Raw genomic sequence first — 27,199 nt, forward strand, 5'->3', positions numbered from 1 at the left:
TGATTAGATTATGACAAGAAATAAATGAGTGTATTGGAAAAATAGCAGGGCTATCAAGAACATCATTATGTAAAAATGTGTTGCTGCTTTTGAATCTGGGTAACAAAATATTGAATTCATGGTAGGGCAAAGGAATTTTTGTTTGAATATTTTATTTAAAGTTTTTTCCATCTAATGCAATTATATAACTTTTACATTAAAAAATTTTTAAATTACAATGATTACATGATGGTTTAATCCACCCGTACCCTTCCCTCCCTCCCTCTTACACTCCCCTCCCACTAAAAACCATATAATAATAAAAATATATCTAAATATATTGTTATATGAAAAAATTTAAAGGAAAAAGAAGAAAGAAAAGAAAAAGAGAACGTTATTCTGAATTGCTCACACATTGGGATCTTACAGTATTTATATAGCCATTTTAGGGAAGAAGGTTATTACAGGTCTAAAATTTAAACATGTATTGATTCCTATTTTTATGGAAATGTTAGATCAAGCATCAAGAATTCATACTCTTCCAGATTCATTTTCAACAGCAATAATTAATTACACTCCCCATTTAGAAAAGAATAGAGAAAAATGAAATTGTATTAAAATGAATGTGATGCCAAGATTACAATATATTATTGTAAAAGGTAGAGATCCTTTAAAACCTTCTTCTTATAGACCAATCCCATTATTGAATGCAGATTATAAAATACTGGCAAAAATATTGGCGAATAGGGTTACTAAATTAATAAACATGAATCAGACAGGATTTATTAAAAAGAGACAGTCGGCGGACAATGTAGCCAGATTAATTAGTATTATACATGCAGTACTAAAAAGGGAAAGATCTAAGTGTAGCAGTGGCACTCCATGCAGAAAAAGGATTTGATTGATTGGAATTAGACTTTTTATATTTAAAGTATTAGACAAATTTGGGCTTCGACAAACCTTTATAAATTGGATCAAGGCATTATATAATAATCTAAAAGCGAAAGTAGTAACTAATGGCAAATGTCTGATCCATTTCATTTGGCGTGATCTACTAGACAAGGTTGTCCCTTTTCCCCAGCTTTGTTTATTTTAGCTATACAGCCACTAGCGGAGGTAATTAGGAGTGATTTTGAAATTAGGGGATTTAAGGTTGGTCAGGAGGAGTACAAAATTAGTTTATTTGCAGATGATGTTTTGATATATCTGAGAGAAGTGGAGACATCCTTGTGCAAATTGCATTTAAATTGGGAATAACATATATTGATGATTGCTATGTGGATGGATCTCTTATGTCTTTTGAATAATTAAGAAATAAATATGGAGTAGCTAATGGGACTTTCTTTTATTTTCTCCAGCTAAGATCATTCCTAAGAGAAAGATGGAGGCCAAATTGGCCCCACTTGAAATTATTGAAATGGAATGAATGGTTTGGCTGGGGAATACACATAAATTCATAACTAAGATGTACCATGCTCTCCAGAATAAGAGTGCAAAACCAGGTTTACAGAGATCGAGAGAGGGATGGAGTTGGATCTAGGTGTTGCAATAATGGATAGATTGGTGTTTGGAGAGCTTAACATCAATTATAAATGCAAGGTACGGATTAGTGCAATATAATTTTCTACACCAACTTTAATTCACACCACAGAAGTTGCATAAATATCAGAAATGTGTTTTAGGTGGGAATAGAAATAGGAACTTTTGTATATGCTATGTGGTCGTGTGTAAAGATGAGACCTTTTTGGCAGGATATTACTGAAATAGTAACAAGGATTACAGGGGTAGCCTTCACGGGTGACCCAGAGCTTTATCCTTTGGGCAACTTCATTGAAATGAGTAATAAACTAACTAAGTTCTAAATTTCATTTGTTAAAATAGGCTTAGCAGTGGCTAAGAAATGTATTGCAATTACTTGGAAATCTGACTCCTCTCTACAGAAAGCACGATGGACTGCTAAGATAAATAGTCGCATACCCATGGAAAAAATTACATACAACTTAAAGAACAAATATGAAATATTTATTTAGATAAGGCAGCCACATTTGGATCATATAGGGGCCCAATTGTAATTCTAAATGTAATAATAAAAAGGATAATAATAAATGCTGCTGTAGTATAAATACAAGTGACTTCCCCATGTAGAGTTTTAGATGGTCAACATTAATGTGAGCCCTGATGGTGTGTGGATTTATATGGTTAATTTTGTTTTGTAATGAAAATACTATATATAAAATGTATGAGTGTGTGTGTGTGTGTGTGTGTGTGTGTGTGTGTGTGTGTGTGTGTGTGTGTGTGTGTGTGTGTGTGTGTGTGTGTGTGTGTGTGTGTGTGTATTTAATATCAGAGAGTTTTTCTATATGAAAAAAACCCAAAAATTAATTATTGAAAAAAGACATTTCCCCAGCCTTTTCTTTTATTATTTCAATGATATTGCATGAATTTGATCACATCTGGTAACTATATTTTTTCTTTTAATTTTTCCCCCTTTTTATCAAAACCTTTCTTATATTAAGTAGCTCTGTCGGAATCCTTCTTAGCATTCACTTTGGTAATGATCAGTCACAGAATCCTAGAAAGTACTCACACTTGCGAGCCTGCTCCACCATCAATATTATCATGGTTGATCAGTTCTCCATTGCAATACACAAATGTGGTGGAAAAACCAATCAGGGCATGCAGTGTAACAGCTCTGATTTACCACAGCTTACAAACAAATAAAGAATGCACTCACTCATTTCTTTCAGCACTCCATGAGGTTGACTTTTAAAAAAAATTATTCAGTAGACTCAACTTTGCATCTTCAACTTCCCAAACACCATCCAACTAAACTCCTCTGACCTTCTCATTGCTTCACTGCCATATGGCTGATCCTGACACTCACTCTCCTCCTCCTACATCTGAGCATCTGCAAACTTACTGACCCATCCTTCTGCTTCTTCATCCAGGTCATTTATAAAGGTCACAAAGAGCTAGGGTCCAGAATAGATCCTTGCGCTACTCCACTAGTCACTGCCCTCCAGGCAGAATACTTTCCTTCAACTACTACTCTCTGTTTTCTTTCTGCAAGCCAATTTTTTATTCACACATCCAAGGTTCCATGGATTCCATGCCTCATGAATTTTTGATCTTGTCAAATGCCTTCAGTCTGATAGCTAATGTTGAGTTAAAATTCATCTGACTTCTAACTTTCAGTCCAATAACTGTCTTTTTGAAATTATTTACAGCCTTCTTCACTGTTTACTTTTGTTTCATAAAATTAAATATTTTATATTACATTTATAATCTACATGATTCCTATGCACATAATATATAATAGCAATTTACACAAGCATATACAGAAAGTATTTCCTCAAAATATCTCGGCCAAACTTGTCAAATAATTTGTGCCTTTTACAAGTCTGCTCAAAATATGCTTTGTGTGGGCATCCAACAGAGAAGGTGGTGTGGAAGCGTGTGTTGTATGCATATGTGCGTGTACACATGCGTCTTTGATGTCATTGAGTTGTAGATTTGAACAGCACAGAACTAGGTCCTTTCTCCTGTCACCTCCATGTCAGCCTTTTTGCCCCACATTCATCCTATCCAACCACATTAGGACTGTCCATCTAAAAGAATGCTGAACAAAATGATTGTATTTGATTCTATTACCTTTTCTACCATTATGTAACAGATATCAATCATTCTCTGTGTCAATAAAAACTTACCCCCATAGATCTCCTTTAAAATTTCTTCCTCTCACCTCATCTATTGCCCACTTGTTTTTTATATTCCTACTGTGGGGAAAAAAGATTTTGACTCTATGTCTCTCACAATCATAATGAATCTCCTCTGCATTCTCTCCAACACAAAATGCATATAAACATGTGATGAGGTATGTGTTTATGTGCATGACGATGCATGTATGCACCTACATGTAGTGCCTTCCATAATGTTTCGGACAAAGACCTTTTTCTTAACCTTTATTTGCCCCTGTGCTCCACATTTCTAAATTTGTAATCAAACAATTCACATATTATTTAAAAAACATATTCCAGATTTTATTCATGGTTACTTATATACATTTTGATTTGACCATGAGGAAACAACAGCACCTTTTACACATAGTTCCCCCATTTCAGGGCACCATAATGTTTGGGACATTTGGCTTCACATGTGCTCGGGTATAGTGCAGGTATAAGAGAGCTCGGCTTGCTTCTAAGGTTTTGATGACCTTTGGAGCCTGTAGTTGTCATTTTTCAACATGAGGTCCAGAGTTGTGCCAAGGAAAGTCAAAGAAGCCATTATGAGGCTGAAAAATAAGAATAAAACAGTAAGGGACATCGTACAAACCTTAAGTTAAGTTAAGGTCTTTACTTAACTCTAAAGACCTTGTTGGAGCCGCAGATTGTCTGGAGATGTTCTAAGAGTGTCCTTTGGTTTTGAAAGCAGAGAGAGAAACAAGCTTTCTCTCACCCTGTTACTTTGGTAACAGGATTACCAAAGTATACTGTTTAGACCATCATTATGAAGAAAGAGCCTACTGGTGAGTCAGTAACCACAAAGCAACTGGTAGGCCAAGGAAAATCTCCACTACTGATGATGGAAGAATTCTCATCATAATGAAGAAAAATTCCTAAACTTATGTCCAACAGATCAGAAACACTCTTCAGGAGGCAGTTGACTTCATGAACAGAAATGCAGAGGCTACACTACAAAATGCAAACCACTAGTTAGCATTGAAATAGGATGGCAAGGTCATAGTTTGAGAAGAAATATTTAAGAGTCTGTAGAATTCTGGAGAAAGGATTTGTGGACAGATGAGGCCAAGATTAACCTGTATCAGAGTAATGGCAAGAGCATAAAGGATCTGCCCAAGATCCAAAGCATTCCTCCTCATGTGAGAAATGTGGTGGGGGTGTTATGGCCTGGTGATGCCTGGCTGCAACAGGTACTGGGGTACTTCTCTTTATTGATGATGTAACTGCTGGTGGCAGTAGCAACATGAATTCTGAGGTCTATAGAACATCTTATCTGCTCAAGTTTGAGAAAATGCCTCCAAACTTATTGGACCGCACTTGATCCAACAGTAAGACAGTGATCCCAAACATACTGCTAAAGCAACAAAAGAGTTTTTCAAAGATAAAAACTGGAAAATTCTTGAATTGTCACCTAATCTAAATCCAATTGAACATGCCTTCCATATGCTGAAGAGAAAACTTAAGGGGACAAGCCCCTGAAACAAGCAGGAGCTGAAGATGGCTGCAGTAGAGGCCTGGCAGAGCATCACTGGAGAAGATACTCAGCACCTGGTGATGTCTATGAATCACAGACTTCAAGCAGTCATTGCTTGCAAGGGATATGCAACAAAGTACTGAACATGACTACTTTAATATACATACCATTGGTATGTCTCAAATATCGTGGTGCCCTGAAATGAGGGGACTATGTTTAAAAAGGGCTGTAATTTCTACATGGTCAAACCAAAATGTATACAAATACATGGGTGGCACAGTTGGCATAGCAGTTAGTGCAATGCCTTTACAGTACCAGCAATCGGGACTGGACCGGGTTTTGATGTAAGGAGTTTGTACTGTGACAAGAGTATATAGATATGTTTTTGGGAGATAAATTGGGAAAGGTTTATTAGAGAAGGTCACATACAAATACTTTAAAACAGATCTTATTTGAAATACTGGAGCTCTGCTAATGCTAGACATATTGGCTCCACAGCTTTTGCAAGAGCTTTGGAGACTGCTCAAGAGACTTCACTAATGGATTGTTGTTTACAAAAGGCAATAGATGAAAGACCTTGTTGGAGCCGCAGATTGTCTGAGATGTTCTAAGAGGGTCCTTTGGTTTTGAAAGCAGAGATAGAAACAGGCTTTCTCTCAGAGAGAGAAAGAGAAAATGAGAGAGAGAGACATCACTTCTGCAATGTTACAACCAGTAACAACAGCTGGGACTGGAACAGGACAAGCTGGCAAGCTTGTGGAAAGCCCCATTTGGAAGATGGTCTGGTCAAAACCCTTGTGGTTCATGCAAGAGGAGAGGACTGGCTGTCTAATGTTTCACTTGGAACTCTGTAGTGACCTGTAGTTATCATCTGGAGAACCCTGAAGGGGCAAGTTTCGTCAGCAAGACACTGGAGTGGCTGATGGAAGTACATCAGTTGTGGATGTCCTGGAACAACAAATCTCTCGGAAAACCGACAAGAACCTTCCTGAGTGGTAACCATTTACCTTTCAAACACCAAAGCCTGGTGAACTTTATAAATGTTAAATTCTGTGCACAGTATAAGAATTGCCTGCAACCCAGTGAACTTTGAGGAATGAGAAGTGAGATTGGACTGTGAACCAAAGAATATGTCTGAACTTACACACACATGCACTTAGAATTAGAAGGGGGTTAAATTAGGTTAGTTAAGTTAAGGTTTGATTCTATTTTCATGTTTAAAGGTAATTAAAAGCAACTTTTGTTTAAGTAACCATTTGTCTTGGTGAATATCTATTGCTGCTGGGTTTTGTGGTCCTCTGGGCTCGTAACAGTACGTTCTCCCCATGTCTTAGTGGGTTTTCTCCAAGGGCTCCGGTTTCCTCCCACCATTCAAAAATATACTAGGGGTGTAGGTTAATGGGGTGTAATTGGGCAGCAATGGGTCAAATGACCTGTAACCGTGCTGAATGTCTACATTTTTAAAAATTGAAGTTAAACAACTGTTACAAACTAACAACCCTTATTAGAACTAACAAAGAAACAACAATGGAAAATTCACCAGACAATGGTAAATTTAAAGTGATAGTTTTTATTAAACCATTAATCACATAACATTTCTTACTTAACTCTAAGCTTAGCTCCACTATGCGTAAATGTAATTGTATAAATGTGTGTGTGGTCAAGTTTCAAACCACTACAATTTAAAACTCAATTCCAAAAAAATCAATTTTTTTAAAAAAATTTTTTTTATTTTTCACACCATCAATCACAATAGCCATGATATAAACTTTTTCTTTTTCACACATTTACAGTGACTTTTTCTCCCCCCCCTCCCTCCTCCCAAGCCACCCCCCACCCCCCCCCTCTCATCCATTTTAGGTATACAATCTAGGTTGCATTAATTCAGTCAGACAATGTTGTCATTCAACAAAAATACACCAGAAATTCTACAGAGTCCATTCTTTTCTTTCCTTCTCCTTCCATCAACTTAGGTAATGTTTGTCCCCAGTAGGTTTTCGCTATTGTATTTAATGTAAGGCTCCCATACTTGTTCGAATATTTCAATATTATTTCTTAAACTATGTGTTATTTTTTCTAATGGAATACATTTATTCATTTCTATATACCATTGTTGTATTTTCAAATTATCTTCCAATTTCCAGGTTGACATAATACATTTTTTTGCTACGGCTAGGGCTATCTTGACAAATCTTTTTTGTGCATCTTCCAAGTCAATTCCAAATTCTTTATTTTTTATGTTACTTAGGAGAAAGATCTCTGGATTCTTTGGTATATTGTTTTCTGTTATTTTATTTAATATCTGATTGAGATCATCCCAAAATTTTTCTACTCTCTCACATGTCCAGATTGCATGAATTGTTGTTCCCCTTTCTTTTTTACATTGAAAACATCTATCAGATACTGTTGGGTCCCATTTATTTAACTTTTGCGGTGTAATGTATAGTCTGTGTAACCAATTATATTGTATCATACGCAGCCTCGTATTTATTGTATTTCTCATCGTTCCAGAACATAATTTCTCCCATGTTTCCTTTTTTATCTTTATATTTAAATCTTGTTCCCATTTTTGTTTAGTTTTACCATTTGTTTCCTCATTCTCCTTTTCTTGCAGTTTGATATACATATTTGTTATAAATCTTTTGATTAACATTGTATCTGTAATCACATATTCAAGGTTACTTCCCTCTGGTAAACTCAAATTGCTTCCTAATTTATCTTTCAAGTAGGATCTCAGTTGGTAATATGCCAGCGCTGTATCTCCAGTTATATTGTACTTATCTCTCATTTGTTCAAAGGATAAGAATCTACTTCCTGAAAAACAATTTTCTATTCTTTTAATCCCTTTTTTTTCCCATTTTCTAAAGGAAAGGTTGTCTATTGTAAAAGGGAGTAGCTTATTTTGCGTCAATATTAGTTTTGGTAATTGATAATTTGTTTTATTTCTTTCTACATGAATCTTCTTCCATATATTGAGGAGATGGTGTAATACTGGAGAAGTTCTATGTTGTACCAATTTTTCGTCCCATTTATATAATATGTGTTCAGGTATCTTTTCCCCTATTTTATCTAATTCTAGTCTCGTCCAGTCTGGTTTTTCCCTTGTTTGATAAAAATCTGATAGGTACCTTAATTGTGCGGCTCTATAATAATTTTTAAAGTTTGGCAGTTGTAAGCCTCCTTGTTTATACCATTCTGTTAATTTATCTAGTGCTATCCTCGGTTTCCCCCCTCTCCATAAAAATTTCCTTATTATTTTCTTTAACTCTTTGAAGAATTTTTCTGTCAGTTGTATTGGCAATGCCTGAAATAAGTATAGTATCCTTGGAAAAATGTTCATTTTAATACAGTTTATCCTTCCTATCAGTGTTAGTGGTAGCTCTTTCCAATGCTCTAAATCGTCCTGTAATTTTTTTCATTAGTGGATTGTAATTGAGTTTATATAATTGGCCTAGATTTTTGTTTATTTGTACACCTAGGTATCTTATTGCCTGCATTTGCCATCTGAATGGGGATTCCTTCATAAATTTTGAGAAATCCTTGTTATTCATAGGCATTGCTTCACTTTTATTTACGTTTATCTTGTATCCCGACACTTCTCCATATTCCTTCAATTTCTTATATAGTTCTTTTATTGATAGTTCTGGTTCTGTTAAGTACACTATCTTCTTTCTTTGGCTTGGCTTCGCGGACGAAGATTTATGGAGGGGGTATCACATCATCCGCAAATAGACTGATTTTATATTCCCTGTCTTTTATTTTTATTCCTTTTATATTATTATCTATTCTTATCGATTCTGCTAGTGGTTCTATAGCTAGCGCAAACAATAATGGTGATAGTGGGCATCCCTGCCGCATTGACCTGCTTAAGTTAAATTGCTTTGATACATGTCCATTTACTGTCACTTTCGCTAACGGTCCCTTATATAATGCTTTAATCCAATTAATATACTTCTCCGGTAAACTGAATTTTTGCAATACTTTGAACAAGTAATTCCATTCTACTCTGTCGAAGGCCTTCTCTGCGTCTAAAGCAACTGCTACTGCAGGTGCTTTATTTCCTTCTACTGCATGAATTAAGTTAATAAATTTACAAATATTGTCTGTTGTGCGTCTTTTTTTGATAAATCCAGTTTGGTCTAAATTTACCATTTTCGGTACCTGTTCTGCTAATCTGTTCGCTAATAGTTTAGCTATTATCTTATAATCTGTGTTTAGCAGAGATATTGGTCTATATGACGCTGGTGAGAGTGGATCTTTCCCTTGTTTTAGTATCACTGTAATTATTGCTGTTTTACATGAATCTGGTAAGTTTTGTGTCTCATCAATCTGGTTGATTACATCCAGGAGGGGCGGTATTATTAGATCTTTAAATGTTTTGTAGAATTCTATTGGGAGTCCATCCTCTCCTGGTGTCTTATTATTTGGTAATTTTTTTATTATCTCTTGTTTTTCTACTGTTCCAAATGGTTCTGTTAATTTATTTTGTTCCTCTATTTGTAGTTTTGGTAGTTCAATTTTAGTCAAAAATTCATCTATTTTCCCTTCTTTCCCTTCGTTTTCAGTTCGGTATTATTGTTCATAGAATTCTCTGAAGTTTTCCTTAATTTCTTTTGGATTATATGTAATTTGTTTGTCTTTTTTCCTTGTTGCCAATACCATTTTCTTAGTTTGCTCTGTCTTAAGCTGCCATGCTAAGATTTTGTGTGTTTTTTCACCTAGTTCATAATATTTCTGTTTTGTCTTCATTATATTCTTCTCCACCTTACATGTTTGAAATGTTTCATATTTTATTTTTTTATCCGCCAATTCTCTTCTTTTGGTTTTATCTTCCTTTATTGCTAATTTTTTTTCTATGTTTACTATTTCCCTTTCCAACTGCTCTGTTTCCTGATTATAGTCCTTCTTCATCTTGGTTGCATAACTTATTATTTGTCCTCTAATGAATGCTTTCATTGCGTCCCATAGTATAAACTTATCTTCCACTGATTCCGTATTTACTTCAAAGTACATTTTTAATTGTTTTTCAATAAATTCTCTAAAATCCTGTCTTTTAAGTAGCATGGGGTTTAATCTCCATCTATACATTCTTGGAGGGATGTCCTCTAGCTTTACTGTCAGTATTAAGGGTGAATGGTCCGATAGCATTCTCGCTTTATATTCTGTTTTTCTTACTCTATCCTGCATATTAGCTGATAACAAAAATAGGTCTATTCTTGAGTATGTTTTATGTCTAGTCGAGTAGTATGAGTATTCCTTTTCTTTTGGGTTTTGTTTCCTCCATATGTCCACAAGTTTCATTTCTTGCATTGATTTAATTATAAATTTGGTTACTTTGTTCTTCCTGTTAATTTTTTTCCCCGTTTTATCCATATTTGGATCCAAATTCAGATTGAAATCCCCTCCTATTAGTATGTTCCCTTGCGTATTAGCTACCTTCAAAAAGATATCTTGCATAAACTTTTGATCTTCTTCGTTAGGTGAATATATATTAAGTAGATTCCAAAGCTCAGAAAAACTCTGCATGCCAAACTGCATGAGTTTTTCAAGCTTTGTTGGGACCAAGGTAAACTGCCTCAGGATCTTCGTGATGCCACCATCATCACCCTGTACAAAAACAAAGGCGAGAAATCAGACTGCTCAAACTACAGGGGAATCACGTTGCTCTCCATTGCAGGCAAAATCTTCGCTAGGATTCTACTAAATAGAATAATACCTAGTGTCGCCGAGAATATTCTCCCAGAATCACAGTGCGGCTTTCGCGCAAACAGAGGAACTACTGACATGGTCTTTGCCCTCAGACAGCTCCAAGAAAAATGCAGAGAACAAAACAAAGGACTCTACATCACCTTTGTTGACCTCACCAAAGCCTTCGACACCGTGAGCAGGAAAGGGCTTTGGCAAATACTAGAGCGCATCGGATGTCCCCCAAAGTTCCTCAACATGATTATCCAACTGCACGAAAACCAACAAGGTCGGGTCAGATACAGCAATGAGCTCTCTGAACCCTTCTCCATTAACAATGGCGTGAAGCAAGGCTGTGTTCTGGCACCAACCCTCTTTTCAATCTTCTTCAGCATGATGCTGAACCAAGCCATGAAAGACGCCAACAATGAAGACGCTGTTTACATCCGGTACCACACGGATGGCAGTCTCTTCAATCTGAGGCGCCTGCAAGCTCACACCAAGACACAAGAGAAACTTGTCCGTGAACTACTCTTTGCAGACGATGCCGCTTTAGTTGCCCATTCAGAGCCAGCTCTTCAGCGCTTGACGTCCTGCTTTGCGGAAACTGCCAAAATGTTTGGCCTGGAAGTCAGCCTGAAGAAAACTGAGGTCCTCCATCAGCCAGCTTCCCACCATGATTACCAGCCCCCCCACATCTCCATCGGGCACACAAAACTCAAAACGGTCAACCAGTTTACCTATCTCGGCTGCACCATTTCATCAGATGCAAGGATCGACAATGAGATAGACAACAGACTCGCCAAGGCAAATAGCGCCTTTGGAAGACTACACAAAAGAGTCTGGAAAAACAACCAACTGAAAAAACTCACAAAGATAAGCGTATACAGAGCCGTTGTCATACCCACACTCCTGTTCGGCTCCGAATCATGGGTCCTCTACCGGCACCACCTACGGCTCCTAGAACGCTTCCACCAGCGTTGTCTCCGCTCCATCCTCAACATCCATTGGAGCGCTTACATCCCTAACGTCGAAGTACTCGAGATGGCAGAGGTCGACAGCATCGAGTCCACGCTGCTGAAGATCCAGCTGCGCTGGATGGGTCACGTCTCCAGAATGGAGGACCATCGCCTTCCCAAGATCGTGTTATATGGCGAGCTCTCCACTGGCCACCGTGACAGAGGTGCACCAAAGAAAAGGTACAAGGACTGCCTAAAGAAATCTCTTGGTGCCTGCCACATTGACCACCGCCAGTGGGCTGATAACGCCTCAAACCGTGCATCTTGGCGCCTCACAGTTTGGCGGGCAGCAACCTCCTTTGAAGAAGACCGCAGAGCCTACCTCACTGACAAAAGGCAAAGGAGGAAAAACCCAACACCCATCCCCAACCAACTAATTTTCCCCTGCAACCGCTGCAATCGTGTCTGCCTGTCCCGCATCGGACTTGTCAGCCACAAACGAGCCTGCAGCTGACGTGGACTTTTTACCCCCTCCATAAATCTTCGTCCGCGAAGCCAAGCCAAAGAAAAAAAAGAAGAGATTCCAAAGCTCCGAATATATCTGACATTTTATCATAACATATCTCCCTGCTGGATCTATTATTTCCTCTTCTATTTTAAATGGCACATTTTTGCTAATTAATATAGCCACTCCTCTTGCTTTTGAATTATACGATGCTGCTGTTACATGTCCTACCCAATCTCTCTTTAATTTCTTGTGCTCCAATTCAGTTAAGTGTGTTTCTTGGACAAATGCTATATCAATTTTTTCCTTTTTCAGTAAATTTAGTAGTTTCTTCCTTTTAATTTGGTTATGTATTCCATTAATATTTAAAGTCATATAGTTCAGCGTAGCCATTTTATATTTTGTTTATCTTCTCTTTCCGTTTTTCCATCATTACCTTTCCTCCTTTTCCATTTCTGTTTTCTTATTTTCAACTCTTTACCAGACAACATTCCTACAACATCCAACATTTTCCTTATTCTCCTATTTCTATCTTCTTTATCCCCAATCTCCCCTTCCCCTCCTGAGTTGTCCTTTATCCCTTGTCGGACAACCACATCTCCCCTCTCCATTTGGATTTGCGAATCCACTCGCAAGCGTCAACTGATTTTGCAGTGACCGCTCTTTTCCCCCACCCAGCCCCCCCAAGAAAAGATTTCACTTTTCATATGTCACAAAGGTCACTCTTTTAATTCCCTCCTCATTCTCTCTATTCCATTACCTTCCCTTATTAATTCTTGTCTATACTATCTATGTTTTCCTCTAATTACAGATACTTTCACGTATGCCCATTGTCTCTATTCACTCTTATACCTCTTTACCCGCATACATATCAATCGTGGTCATTTTTACCCTCATTACCCGTCTTCATCCCTCAGTCTATTTTTGTCTTTACCCACATACATATCAATCGTGATCATTTTTACTCTCATTACCCGTCTTCATCCCTCAGTCTATTTTTGTAATTGTTCTGCAAATTTTCGTGCTTCTTCTGGATCCGAGAACAGTCTGTTTTGTTGTCCTGGAATAAATATTTTCAATACCGCAGGATGCTTCAGTGTAAATTTATATCCTTTCTTCCATAAAATCGCCTTTGCTGTGTTGAACTCTTTTCTCTTCTTTAGGAGTTCAAAACTTATATCTGGATAAATGAAGATTTTTTGCCCTTTATACTCCAGTGGTTTGTTGCCCTCTCTTACTTTTTCCATTGTCTTCTCCAGTACCTTTTCTCTTGTAGTATATCTTACGAATTTTTCTACAATAGATCTTGGTTTTTGTTGTGGTTGTGGTTTAGAGGCCAATGCTCTATGTGCCCTTTCTATTTCCATTTCTTGCTGTAGTTCTGGACATCCTAGGGTCTTAGGGATCCACTCTTTTATAAACTCCCTCATATTCTTGCCTTCTTCATCTTCCTTAAGGCCCACTATCTTTATGTTATTTCTTCTGTTATAATTTTCCATTATATCTATTTTTTGAGCTAGTAGTTCTTGTGTCTCTTTAGTTTTTTTATTAGATTCCTCCAATTTCTTTTTTAAGTCTTCTACCTCCATTTCTGCTGCTATTGCCCGTTCTTCCATCTTGTCCATTTTTTTCCCCATTTCTGTTAAGGTCATATCTATTTTATTCACTTTCTCTTCTGTGTTGTTTATTCTTCTTCTTAAATCATTGAATTCCTGTGTTTGCCATTCTTTAAATGACTCCATATATCCTCTAACAAGAGCAAGTATATCCTTTACCTTGCCTTTCCCTTTATCTATTTCACTGTATTCTTCCTCTTCTTCTTCCTCTGGGTTGGCCATCTGTTGTTTCTTTGCTGCCCTTTCCTCCTCTTCTTTCTTGTTTCTATTGTCTTCTGTGGTCTCTTCTTGCTGCAGGTGTTCTGCAGCTGTCGTTGCCGGCTGTGGAGATCGACTCCCCAGCTGGTCCCCCCTCCCGTCGGTGTGTTTTTTTTCATGCGCGACTCCTCGCGCATGCGCGGTTGCGCACTTTTACTCGGCTCTGTGAGCCATTGTTGTAGTTCTTTTTCTACCGACCTGAGGTAGTGGGCTCCTCTCTCCACAGCGGGCCTCTTCGGACAGGTAAGGCCTTCACCTTTTTCCTCCGTTGTCTTCTCTTCCTCTCTTCTTACCGTTGATTTTGATTTTTCTTCTTTTGTCTCCATCTTCTTTCCACCTTTATACTCACTTTTCTTTAACTTGTATTTCTGTGCCTTTGTATTTTCTCTTGTTTTTCCCGACTTTTCTGGAGAGGGCTGGAGTTCACCGTCCGGCCACTACTCCATCACGTGACTCCTCCTCCGAAAAAATCAATTTTAAAGTCATTTAGAATGTCTTGTTGACTTCAGGATCCCTTTAAATCGCAGTTCAGAAGTAATTATGAAGCACCTTTAACCATTTTATTTTCAGATCTCTTTCAACTCACAAATCTTTTGATGAGCTGTCTTTCAGAGAGATATTCTTCAAACAGGAGTGGCCATCTTCTGGGCACAAATGAGGCTGTTTCTCCTTTCTTAAGTAAGCAGTCCTTGTCTTTCCAGGGATGTCAATATTCAGATCTTCTGTCTTCTGTCTTCAGTTTTCTTCCACGACGAAGCTGCACTCTTTATTTTCAAAAGAGCAGTAAGAAAGTGGTCTCCCTTTCGAAATCCACTTATTTTCTGTATTCCTCTTTGATTAGGAGTAACATATAACAGCACCTATTCCAGTTACTGTAATTCAACCTTGTCTATAACAAGGGTCCAACTCCTGTGTGTGACCCAGAGGGTCTTGACTTCTGAACTGATTCAAAATGTCTGAATTTGTCAATATATTTTTCAAAATCATATGGCGTTTACGTCATCAACGAGACAATCTCAATTGTTGGAAATCATGTGACCATGTACTGGAATCTTTAACAGTTGTCATCTCCAGTTTCTTGAAAATCATGTGACCTTCATAACTCTGGCTTGTAGATGTCACAACTCCGAAAGATTACCTCACTTCTGAATGTATTGTATGGATGTGTGTAACCCTGTGTAATCCACAATTCCCTCACTAGAAATACATTTAACTCTATAACTTTACTAAGAAATTTTTTTATGAAATGTAGCTTAACATTAATCTAAATATTAATATTAACACAGATCCCTTACATAACCTTGAATAAAATCTGGAATGTGCAATTTAATCACATGTGAATTGTTTGATTACAAATTTAAAACTGTGGAGCACAGTAGCAAATAAAGGAAAAAAGTCTGTTTATTCCAAACATTAAGGAGGGCACTGTAAAGTTCAGAAAAAGATTTGGAGCTCACAGCTGAAGATTATTAGTATTCTTATCCTATAAAGACAGCAGATGTATTAAAATCTGGATGGTATTTTAATGGAAATGTCTTTTTTTCCTTCCCCAGGTTTCCATTTTATTATGAACTTAAGATCGCTTTCATAATTTGGCTGCTCTGCCCGTACACAAAAGGCTCCAGTGTTCTCTACCGGAAATTTGTGCACCCCACGCTCTCCTCGAAAGAGCAGGTGAGGCAGGTTATGAAGTAACTTCAATGTTCTTCAATATTACTAACTTGGTAATTACAGTTGGTAAACTGTGACTTGGAATCTCTCTGTTCACTTACACAGGTTGCCCCATACTACCATTCCCTGAGATCATCTGCTGTATTTGTCTTGGTCACAGAAACATAGAATCATACAACACAGAAACAGGTCCTTATCCCTAACCTGTTCATGTGAACTGTGTTCGGCACAGTTTGGCTGTGTTTGGCTTACATCCCTTTTAACCAGGAATCCCCAAACCTTTTGGACCATTGACCCCTTCATGGAATCCTTGATAACTCATTGACCTCCAGACATGGAATCCTTGGAGTGCTGGTGGAGTTGGGGGGAGTGTGTGGTGGTGCTCGACTGGGGGATGGGGGTGGCATATTTGGACACATACCTTCTTCTTCTTCGCTCCGTCAGTCCTTCGCTCTCTCCTTATTAAGAGGCTGAAGCCAAATACATCATGGCGGCCATCAAGGCCAGCTCTTGCGAGAGGTTTTCCACCCCTGCCATAGGTACTATCTTCAAAAGTTCAATCAACCCACGCTCCCACTGTTTATTGACCCCCTTTTGACCCCCCTGGCATTTATCGACCCCTTGGATTGTCCCATCAACCACTTTGGAGTCCCCTGCTTTAATCCTTTCCTTTTCAGGTATCTGTATTTTAAAAATAATAATTGTACCCATGTTGACACCACCCCACTCTTTGTGAAAAAAGATGCCCCTCAGGTCCCTTTTAAATCTTTCTTCTCTCATCTGAAACCTATGCATTCTAGTTCTGGATTCCTTCATCCTTGGAAAAAGACTAGATTTAAAACTACGTAATTCCAATTATGTCCTAGCATCAGCATCATTCTACAAGAGAGAATTTCAAAATCCTCCTCCATATTGAAGGAAGGGGTGCTTTCTGACACAATCCTTGAGCAGCCACAATCCTAATTTACCTTTAAGCAGAGGTTGCCATATTCTGTACTCTCCTTTTCCTGGAAACAGTTTCCCTCGACTCAATCAAATCCTTTTGTTCAGAAAATGTTCTGCTTTTGGAGTGGAGCCCATGAGCACCATGAGTATCTTGGTGGACAGGTGAACATGTGTGGAGCAATCCATAACTTTGCCAGATTATTGAGAGTGGAGATTGAGGGAATGGATGCCCCTTTAACAGCTCCCCTCCCCACACCCCCCCAACCTTGCATATCTCCCAGAGCAGGCCATGCCACTTGAGCCCAGGATTGAGAATTGTAGGTTGCATGGTCCAGGGTTGAGGGCTTTTTGCCATCTCCACAAATGCACTTACATCCACGTGCCTCGCATTCCCTGTATATCTTTGAAGTTTTAAATCTGAATCCCTTGATCATTCATCCATTTGCTCGTTAAAGCAGCTTTCCTTATTGATCATATATAAACCTTAGATTGCATAGATTAATCTAAATCAGTTGTGATCTTGTAATGATTCAAATATAGATTTGTAATGTGACAGATCAAACTGTTACAATTGACAGGCCCTTCTTGACTCCTAAATTCCTCCGTTGTTAAATAACATAAACTTTCATCTCTTTTTATCTCATTGTGCTTTAATATTGCAATAGCATTGGCTGCTTTGAATTAAAGTTTAATTCTTGGCAAGTGAGAAGCTCGTGTAAAGTATCTTGATCATCTGACAGTGTGGCGGCAGATGGTATGTTCTAAAGTCTTTGTACGAAAGGATAAAATAAGGTACAATTTAAATTATTATCCTGCCAATAACTTTAAAAATAAGCTAAAGAAAATTGTTACAGAATTTATTCCACAATGTCTATACAAAATCTAAGACCCAAGGTTACATAAGCACAAAGTAATAATAGGGTAAAGAAGCAGCAGAGAAAAGGCTCCTTTTTTACAGTCAAAGAGTCAGACTGGAAATGGGCCCTTCAGCCCAACTTGCCCATGCTGACCAAAATGACCCGCTGGCCTGTGTTTGGCCCATATCCCTCCAAACCCATCCTATTGATATATCCATGAGCCTGAGACCTCCCTCAAGGTATTAAAGATATATTACTTGAGGAAGGGCTGAGGCCCGAAATATTATTAATATATCTTTATACCTCGAGGAAGAGCTCAGGCCTGAAATGTCGCTAATATATTTTTACCCTCAATGGATGCTATGAAACCGAATGATTTCCTCCAACATTCGTGTGTTTTGAATACATAGCTGGCAAGAGGCAACACAAACAGATGAATAAAGAAGACACACAGCACAGTTGCCTTTGCTGGTCCAGGCATTGCGCATAAAAGTCAGGAGGCCATCTTGCATCTTGCAGCTGTATAAAACTTTGGTTTGGCCTTATTTGGAGTTACGTGAGCAGTTTTAGTCACCACATTACAGGAGCGTAGTGGAGGCTTTGGAGAGGCTACAGAAGAAGTTCCCCTGGATATTGCCTGTATTGGAGAATACTAGCCTTAGGGAGAGTTTGAACAAATTAGATTGTTTTCTCTGAAGCATCATAGGTTGAGGGAGACCTGGCAGAAGGATCTAAAATTATGAAAGGCACAGATAGAGGGGGAAGTTAGTGTTTTTTTTCTCAGGGCATCGAATTAAGGTAGAGAGATGAAGTTTAAAGGAGAATTACAAAGCTCTTTTTACACAGAGAGCAGTCAGCACTTGGAATGCGCTGCCAGGGTAAGTGGTAGAAGCAACTGATGCACCATCAATGACTCAAAAAACTGAAAGGCTTTTATTCACAATAGAATGAAGGCACATCCCTGCTGGTCAACTGTACCGACTGAGGAGGAGGCTGAGGGACAGTCACCTTTATTCAGGAGCCTGTGGGAGGAACCACAGTTACAGTCGACCAATGGGTGTACTCAGACAGATAAATATATATATATAAAATATATACACACACACATACACACAGTGGTTTGCCACAGCAACATTTAACAGGCACTTAGACAAATATATGAATAGATTTGGATTGAAGGGATATGTGTATAAACCGTACCTATGCGTACACATAGGCCGATGTACACTTTAATTTGGCATCATGTTTGGCACAGTCATTGTAGACTGAAGTACCTCTTCTGGGTCACTTTCCAAAGCCGAAAAACAATACAATTGTACCATCTCTTAAAGGAACCTTATCTCTTAAAGGATTACCGCAGAAGGCTTGTTCATGAAAAGGTATCAAACCAAATCTCAGTGCTGAGCAGAATCCAAACTTGTGTCGTAATCTGGTCTCTAGTTGTATTTCAAAACCCCTATCAGAAATTGTTGCCAGAGCCCCGAGATCCTGAGGGGTCTTGACTAGGTGGATGTGGAGAGGATATGCCCTTTTGTGGGGGATTGTAAAACCAGGGAAAACCATTTAAGTCAGAAATGAGACAATTTTCTTTTCACTCAGAGGGTCATGAGTCCTTGGAATTCTCTTCCTCCAGGAATATTTTAAAATCAGAAGTGGTTAACAAGAATTAAGGATGAAATGTTACCATGGGTAAATGGGAATGAGGAAATTGATGATGATGAGAGATTGTTGGCATTCACAAAAGTTTGATGAACTGATGGACGGAAATTCTTGATTGCTGCAGCTAAGCGGTCTATAAAATACACTAATTAATAAATATAAATTAAATTACCACACGAGGAAAAAAATAATAAAAGGATTAATAATCGAAGTTGTAAATTGTGCAAAAAATTACTTGATGTTACGAGAACACAGATAGATCTGCTTGGGGTGTACAGGTTCAAGGTCGCAATCAGATTGGTCACGATTTTATTGTATGACACAGCAGGCTTGTGCCCTGTTGAGTTGGTCATAATGTAGGAAACAGATGCATTGGTTTTACATGATCATCAGCGAGAAGACCTGCTTGATTTTAATAAATATATGAAGATAAATCTGTCCTCCCTTCGATCATCAGTGCCGCAATCTTGTTTACCATCTAGTTTCAACTTGCTGGCACAAAGGCAGGGTTGGGCAAGGTTAAAAAATGTCATGGTTATTCTGGATCACGTTATAAATTGTTGACAGTTGCTGAAAGTTATGTGGACTGACATTTGGTTGCCAAACCTAAAATTAGTTTGAAGAAGATTCAGTGCAGGATTGCAAAGATGTTTGTTGAGAGGAAAATTGTTGAAAGCACAATATTGATTATTGAATAAACAAGTTGGTTAACTGACAAACTAGTTAAGTTTTCATCCAGCACACATTCTTTGACCTGCCAGGAATAAATACTTCCAGTAAGTCCTGCTCCTTCGATGTAACACCTGTGCTAAACATTTGAATACAACATAAAGATCCCAGAAATGTGACATGGATTATTGCCATTGATGAACTGCGACATGCATCACGTGTCTATTTCAAGCTCCAACCCCTTCACCACCCCCATGACTGAATTGAGTAATAGCTACTCTGTTGGTTCATTAGTTTTTTTAACTTTTGCTCTGTATTAAGTGTCGGACAACAAAGTGCCTCTGCTGGGGAAAACAGCTTCATTTCTCATTAACGTTCTTCTAAAATAAGCACCCACTTATCAAACCAGGAATTGTACTGCCAGAGCACCCATAAATTGGAGGAACAACACCTCATCTTCCAACTAAACCCCCTTCCACTGGAATGCATTCCAGACTTCTCTGGGTTTCGTTTAATCCCTCACCCCCTTGCTTCTCACCATCCCCCCCCCCCCACCCAAATCATCTCTCCATTCCCTGTCTCCTTTCGCACAGGCTTGATAAACTCGATCTAGTCCCTTATCATATCTGATTAACACCTTTTGTTGGTCTGGATTCCTCCCCCATTGTTTAAATTCTGAAACTTTCTGCTACATCCTGCTTCTGCCTTTTCGGATTTTTCCTTGAAGACGGGCTCAGGCCTGAAACGTCGACAATAGATCTTTGTCTCCTATAGATGTTGAATAAGTCAGCTGAGTTCTTCCAGCATTTTGGTGTTTTTACTGCAATCACAGCATCTGTAGCCTATCGTGTATCTCATTGCTTCAATGGGCAACAGGGCATCCAGGAAAACCTATGCAGTGACATTGAATGTTGGAAGTTTTGCCATTTACTAGGGTTTCTCTGGATTCTCCTGAGAAGCTGCAATATTGGATGGAATGAATATGATAGGGTTTGATTTTCTATTTGGTTTAAATGCCCATTTCGTCGTGCAGGAGTAGGTTGGAGCTATTGCTCTGAATATGTTGGTTGAATGGGAGCTTCAATTCTTTTTCTTTGAATATTTTATTTATAATTTTTCGTACAGGCTCGTAGTCATAAACCACGATCTGCCAACGATGGCAATTCACAATCTCCTTTACATTTACATATATTCCTTTTCTCTATGACTTTATATACAAGCCCTCATCGCTGCCCACCCCCACCCCCACCTATAAAACTAAACAATTTGTTCATACTACAATGTCGATAACAATAACAAACACTAACGTTAAGGAAATGTATAAGAATACAAATGATAAAAAGAAACGAGAAAAGAAACAGGGACTATCACGGCTCAACGGACGGCTTCAGGGTCGGTGCTCATTCTTGACTTTCCTTGATTGGGATCAGTGCAGGAGAGAGGGAGTGGCAGCAGGGGACGGTAGAAGAATCACTTCCATGCACCTATGTAGTGAATGTATGGCTGCCAAATCTTCCGAAAGGTGCTGTACTTGTTTCTCAGATTGTAAGTTATTTTCTCCAGGGGAACGCAACTTTGCATTTCCTTGTTCCATTGCTCAATACTAAGAATAGAGTCGGACTTCCAGGTCACTGCCGTGCACTTCCTGGCCTCTGCCAATGTGATTAACACAATTGGATTTGAAATTTGGACAGCTTCATTGTAAGCCTTATGTCCATTATATTCCCCAGCAGGAACACCTCTGGGTCCTGAGGGAACTGTTTACCTATAATTTTTTTCCAGGACTTGGCCTAGATTCACCCAGAAGGGCCTCACCTTGGCACACGACCAGGTTGCATGTACAAACATCCCGGCTGCCACACCACACCTGAAGCATTTGTCTGGGAGTTATGGCTTTGATCTATGGATTTTCTGCGGTGTTATGTACAACTGGTGGGAAAAGTTATACTGGACCAGCCTATACCTTGCATTAATGACTGTGGTCATACATTCCCGGCATAGGTCAGACCAGCACCTCTCATCAATTGTAATACCCAAGTCCAACTCCCATCTTTCTCTCAACCTATGAAGGCCCGGGTTGGGTCCCTCTGACTGGAACAGGTAATAAATGCATTGCTGAAATAAATTTCTTGCCGATCCCCCTTTGAATCAGGGCCTCTATGCTACTGCAATGAGGTAGGACAATACCTGGACCTAATATGTCCCATAGAAAAGACCTTATTTGAAGATAGCAGTGGAATGTTTATTCGGTAAATCATATTTATTTTTAAGCTATCCAAACGACATTAATTGCCCTTGCTCGGAACAGTCCTCTATACACCTGACTCCATTACGGAGCCAGATGTCCAGAATCTTGTTACCTACTGTCAGTGGTATTAATTTATTCAGAGTCCAGGGCGTTTTTGGTGACAGCCCCATCTTAATATCCAAATACTGGTTGATTTTGGCCCAGATACTAATCACTTGTTTTAATATGGGGCTGCACTTCTTCCCTGTCAACAATTTAATGTCCCATTTAGAAAATCCTCTGCTATCTTCTTGCCCACCAGGTGCAGATCAATTTGTGCCCAGGATGGTACATCTTCTCCCTAAAAAAGGGAGGCGATGTATCTCAACTGAGCTACCCAATAATATTTTTTGAAGTCCGGCAATCTCAATCCACCTAGACTATAATCCCATGTTAATATTTCCATAGAGACCTTGGTACCATTCCAAAGAAACCTCCTAACCATATGTGATAACTGTTTGAAGAAACCCTGGGGCAATGGCAAAGGCAATGTTTGGAAAAGATACTGGAATCTTGGCAACACATTCATTTTGATGCAGTTGACCCTGCCCACCAGTGTGGTAGGCAGGAGCATCTACCTCTTTAAGTCCCCCTCGACTCTTCCCAGCAAGGGGGCATAATTTAACTTGTGTAAATTATTCAAGTCACTATCAATGTTAACTCCTAGGTACTTGATCTCCTTCTGTGGCCAATTGAAACTAGTAATTCCTTTAAATTAATTATAATTACCCTCAGTGAGTAGCATCACCTTGCTCTTATCCCAATTGATCTTATACCCAGAAAGTTCCCTATAGTCCTCTAGTACCTCGTGCAGCCGAGGCAAAGAAGTCACAGGGCCTGTCAAATATATCACTACGTCGTCAGCAAACAAGTTAATTTTGTGTTCCTCCTGGCCCACTCTATAACCTTTGATGTCTGGATCCTGCTGAATGGCTTCTGCCAATGGTTCCATAGCCAGCACAAAGAGAGTCGGTGAAAGTGGGCACCCTTGCCTACAAGATTTGGTAAGTGGGAAGGCTGGAGAGACCTGCCCATTGTTACAACTTTCGCCTAGGGCACGTGATATAGCACCATAATCGAATTTTGAAAAATTGGTCCCAACCCTGCCTTCTTCAGGACCTTGAATAAAAATTCCCACTCCAGTCTATCGAAGGCCTTTTCTGGATCCAAGAAGATGGCCAGACCTTTCTCATTTCTAGATTGTGCCAGATTCATAACACTCAGCAATCTGCCAATATTATCTGCTGCCTGCCTTCCCTGCACAAACCCTGTCTGATCCTTGTTTATCAATTTTGGCAAATGCAATGCCAATCTATTTGCCATGGCTTTGGCTAGGATCTTCTAATCGGTATTCAACAGAGAAATTGGCCTATAGGAAGAGGGCATAAGTGGATCCTTACCCTTCTTCAAAATAGTTGTAACAATTGCCACTACAAAAGATTGTTTCCCTTGCCTGGTCTACCACCTCCTTATACAGAGGCATTAATAAGTCCTTAAATTCTCGATAGAACTCAGGCGGGAACCCATCCTACCCCGGAGGCTTGCCTGTTTGCAGCGCACTCAATGTTTTACCCAGTTCTTCCTCAGTAAAAAGAAGGTCTAATTCTGCCTGATCCTCTGGGTTCAGGCAGGGGAGATCTAATCTGGCCAGGAACTCGTCCTTTTGATTGTGGTCCCCAGACAATTCAGATTTATATAATCCTTCAAAAATTCCCTGAAGGTCTCATTAATTTCCTTTGGTTTGTAGAGACCTGGCCATTCCCCATTCTTATTACATTAATTGTTCTAGAGGCTTGTTCTGCCCTCAACTGCCAAGTACCTTATGTGCTCTCTCCTCCAACTCATAACATTTTTGTCTCAACCTCATTATAGCCTTTTTCATACTATACATTTAAAGCGTATTATATTTTAATTTCTTGTTTGTGAGAACTCTGTAATGGTCTTCTAGGCCTGATTCCTGAAAATCCTTCTCTAATTGGGTAATGTCCTTTTCCAATTCCTCCACTTCCCTCATATTATTTTTCTTGACCACCTTCAATTATCTGACCCCACAAGTACACCTTGAGGGTGTCCCATAGAAGAAATTTATCTGGAGTAGAGGGGCAGTTGTCCTCACAAAACTGAGTTATTTGAGATCATATAAAGCTACAAAACTCTGGCTTTTTCAATGGCAAAGTGTTAAGACACCACCTATATGCCATATCCTGCTTCTCTGGCATGTTTATAGTCAAGATCAGGGGGGAGTGGTCTGAGAAAAGTCTCCCTCTGTACTCGACTTCTATGATCCTGCCCTCTAAATGGGATGAAGCCAAAAAGAAATCTATTCTAGAGTAGGAGTCATGTTGTTTCGAGTAGAATGAGTAGTCTCTCTCTCTTGGATGCATTCTACGCCACACATCTATTAAATTCAACTCCCTCATACAGTCAATGGTGGCTTTTGCCGCTCTAGTCCTAGTTATACATGTTGTGGACTTGTCCAATACAGGATCCAGGCAAAAATTAAAGTCGTCCCCTATCAAAATATTTTCACTTCTCTCTGCCAAACTTAGGGAAATGTTCTGTATAAATTTTTCATCATCAAAATTGGGGGAGAACACATTGACTAAGGTCCAGGACTCTGAATATATTTGACAGTACCTCAAGAAATCTCTTGGTGCCTGCCACATTGACCACCGCCAGAGGGCTGATATCGCCTCCAACCGTGCATCTTGGCGCCTCACAGTTCGGCGGGCAGCAACCTCCTTTGAAGAAGACCGCAGAGCCCACCTCACTGGCAAAAGACAAAGGAGGAAAAACCCAACACCCAACCCCAACTAACCAATTTTCCCTTGCAACCGCTGCAACCGTGTCTGCCTGTCCCGCATTAGACTTGTCAGCCACAAACGAGCCTGCAGCTGGCGTGGACATACCCCTCCATAAATCTTCATCTGCGAAGCCAAGCCAAAGAGAAGAAAGAAAAGAAGAATTACTAATCTACCCATTTTGTCTGCAGTCACCCTCTGCACCTGCACTGGAACACTTTTCCTTACTAAAAGTGCCACTCCCCTTGCTTTTGAGCCAAATGAGGAGGATATAACCTGGCCCACCTACTCTCTTTTTAATTTTTGATATTCCTGCTCAGTTAAGTGAGTCTCTTGAAGAAAGGCCAAATCCACCCCCATTTTTTTAATGTGTGTCAAGACCCTTTTCCATTTCATCAGATTATTTAAGCCATTAACATTAAAAGACACTACTTTTATGCTCTTAGTCATTTTCCCCAGGTTCTTCCGAAGGTGCCTCTTCCTTCATTACAACCACCCTTCCCCACCCACCCCCAATCTCCTTCCGTTCCACCCAAGCTGCGAGAGTAAGGAAATTAAAAAAAACAAGGGGGAGACAAAGACAAAGACAATAATACAAATAACTGAGAAAAACAGCATGAAAAGTCATACTTCTCCTTGATCCCATACTATTTCCCTACCCCTTCTATTTTGTTGATAATAACCTTCATTGATTACCAATAAACACCTTGTACCACAGGCTGTGCCACCAGCACCCATCAACTACTTTCCCCAACTCCTGAGCTCACCAGGAAAAACTACTATTACAACTTTTCATTTGTTTGGTCTAATCTCTTTCTCAACTTCTGTATTTATACAATTTAAATAATGTAAAAAACACTATGTTATTATAGTCCAAGACATGCCTTCAGGAGTGTCGAGCTAACATCTGGGTAGAAAAAGATTTTGTTCCCCTCTAACTCTAGAGGGGATCCCCTTCTCTTTGCCTTGATTGTTGCCGCTCCTAATATTTTCTCCCTGTCCTGGTACCGCAACAGCTTCACCAGAACAGAGTGCAGCCTTTATTCGGGATCAGGTTTGGGGAAGAGGGACCTGTGTGCTCTCTCCATCTCTATTCTTTCACCCAGTATCTCCTTACCCAACACCTCAGGGATCCAGGTTTGAAAGAAGCGCACTTGGTTCTGACCTTCCACACCCTCTGTTAGCCCCATTTCCTCCTGCTATAATTCTCGAGGGCATCCAGATGCTCTCCCTTTCATTTATTAACTTTTCCATTTTACTGGACATAATATGGATATCATCTTCATTCTTATTTATTCTTCTTGTGCCTCGGTCACCCTGCCCATTAGCCCAGATAGGGGGCTCTGGACCCTGTCCAGTTTTTCCCCCATGTCCTGGGCAGTTTTGTCCACAGCTGGGAAGAGCCTGCCCTCCATTTGCCCTCGCTTGTTAATTACATCCTGCAGGGAGGGTTCTGAGCCTCCCTGCTTACTTTTCCTTAACAGTCCTTTTCCCCTGGGGCTCATAGCTTCACAAGATCTCCCCTGGCCATTGGCCACTTCCTCCTCCGGACTGCTGGACCCCTCTTCATTGCTGCTGGTGCGCCCTGCCTCCTCTGATCCAGCGCTGGACTCACAGGCTGCTCTGCTTCCTCTGAGGTCGCTTGCTGTTGGGACTCTCACTGAGACTTGCAGTTTCACTCCTGTCCTGCTGCCAGGGCAGAGATAAGTTTCACTCTCTCCCTTAGTGCCGGCAGCAATGCCGGTTTTTTGCAGTTTCCTATTTTGTTGGGCAGGTCCATTCCCCACGGGGGTTGCCGTTGCTGCCCCGCACCCAACTTCACCTCGGGCCTGGTACCCGCCACGAGCTCGCTCGACATGGCGATCCTACTGTGGGAGGGGGGATCCAGCCCTTTCCTTCTCTCCAGGGGCTTCCAGAGGGATTTCCCTCTGTACCTGCCGGTCATTGATGCTGGATTTTTCCAGGACCTGTTCTTCCCATCTGGCGAGTTCCTCCTTTGGAGCTGCAGTTCCCATTTCGGGCCCTGGGGTGGCTCCGCCATTTTCCTCACCACGAGGCATTCTAGGCTTGCCCTCTTGCCTCAGTGGTGATTCT

The 27,199-nt window shown here is 39.7% G+C and overlaps 1 protein-coding gene across 4 annotated transcripts in view; it reads left to right on the plus strand.

The window, feature by feature from the left end:
• Positions 1 to 27,199, plus strand: part of LOC138757034 (receptor expression-enhancing protein 1-like) — a 177,861-nt gene that overhangs the window by 70,231 nt on the left and 80,431 nt on the right. For all 4 annotated transcript variants that reach the window (XR_011353285.1, XR_011353286.1, XM_069923659.1 and 1 more), the window contains exon 4: positions 15,770 to 15,890. Coding sequence is in view for 2 of the 4 variants with exons in the window: in XM_069923659.1 (XP_069779760.1) it covers positions 15,770 to 15,890 (121 nt within the window). In the remaining 2 variants the exon portion in view is untranslated. The remainder of the gene's footprint in view (positions 1 to 15,769; positions 15,891 to 27,199) is intronic.

Source organism: Narcine bancroftii, chromosome 3, assembly GCF_036971445.1.
Source record: "Narcine bancroftii isolate sNarBan1 chromosome 3, sNarBan1.hap1, whole genome shotgun sequence".
Taxonomy (NCBI): domain Eukaryota; kingdom Metazoa; phylum Chordata; class Chondrichthyes; order Torpediniformes; family Narcinidae; genus Narcine; species Narcine bancroftii.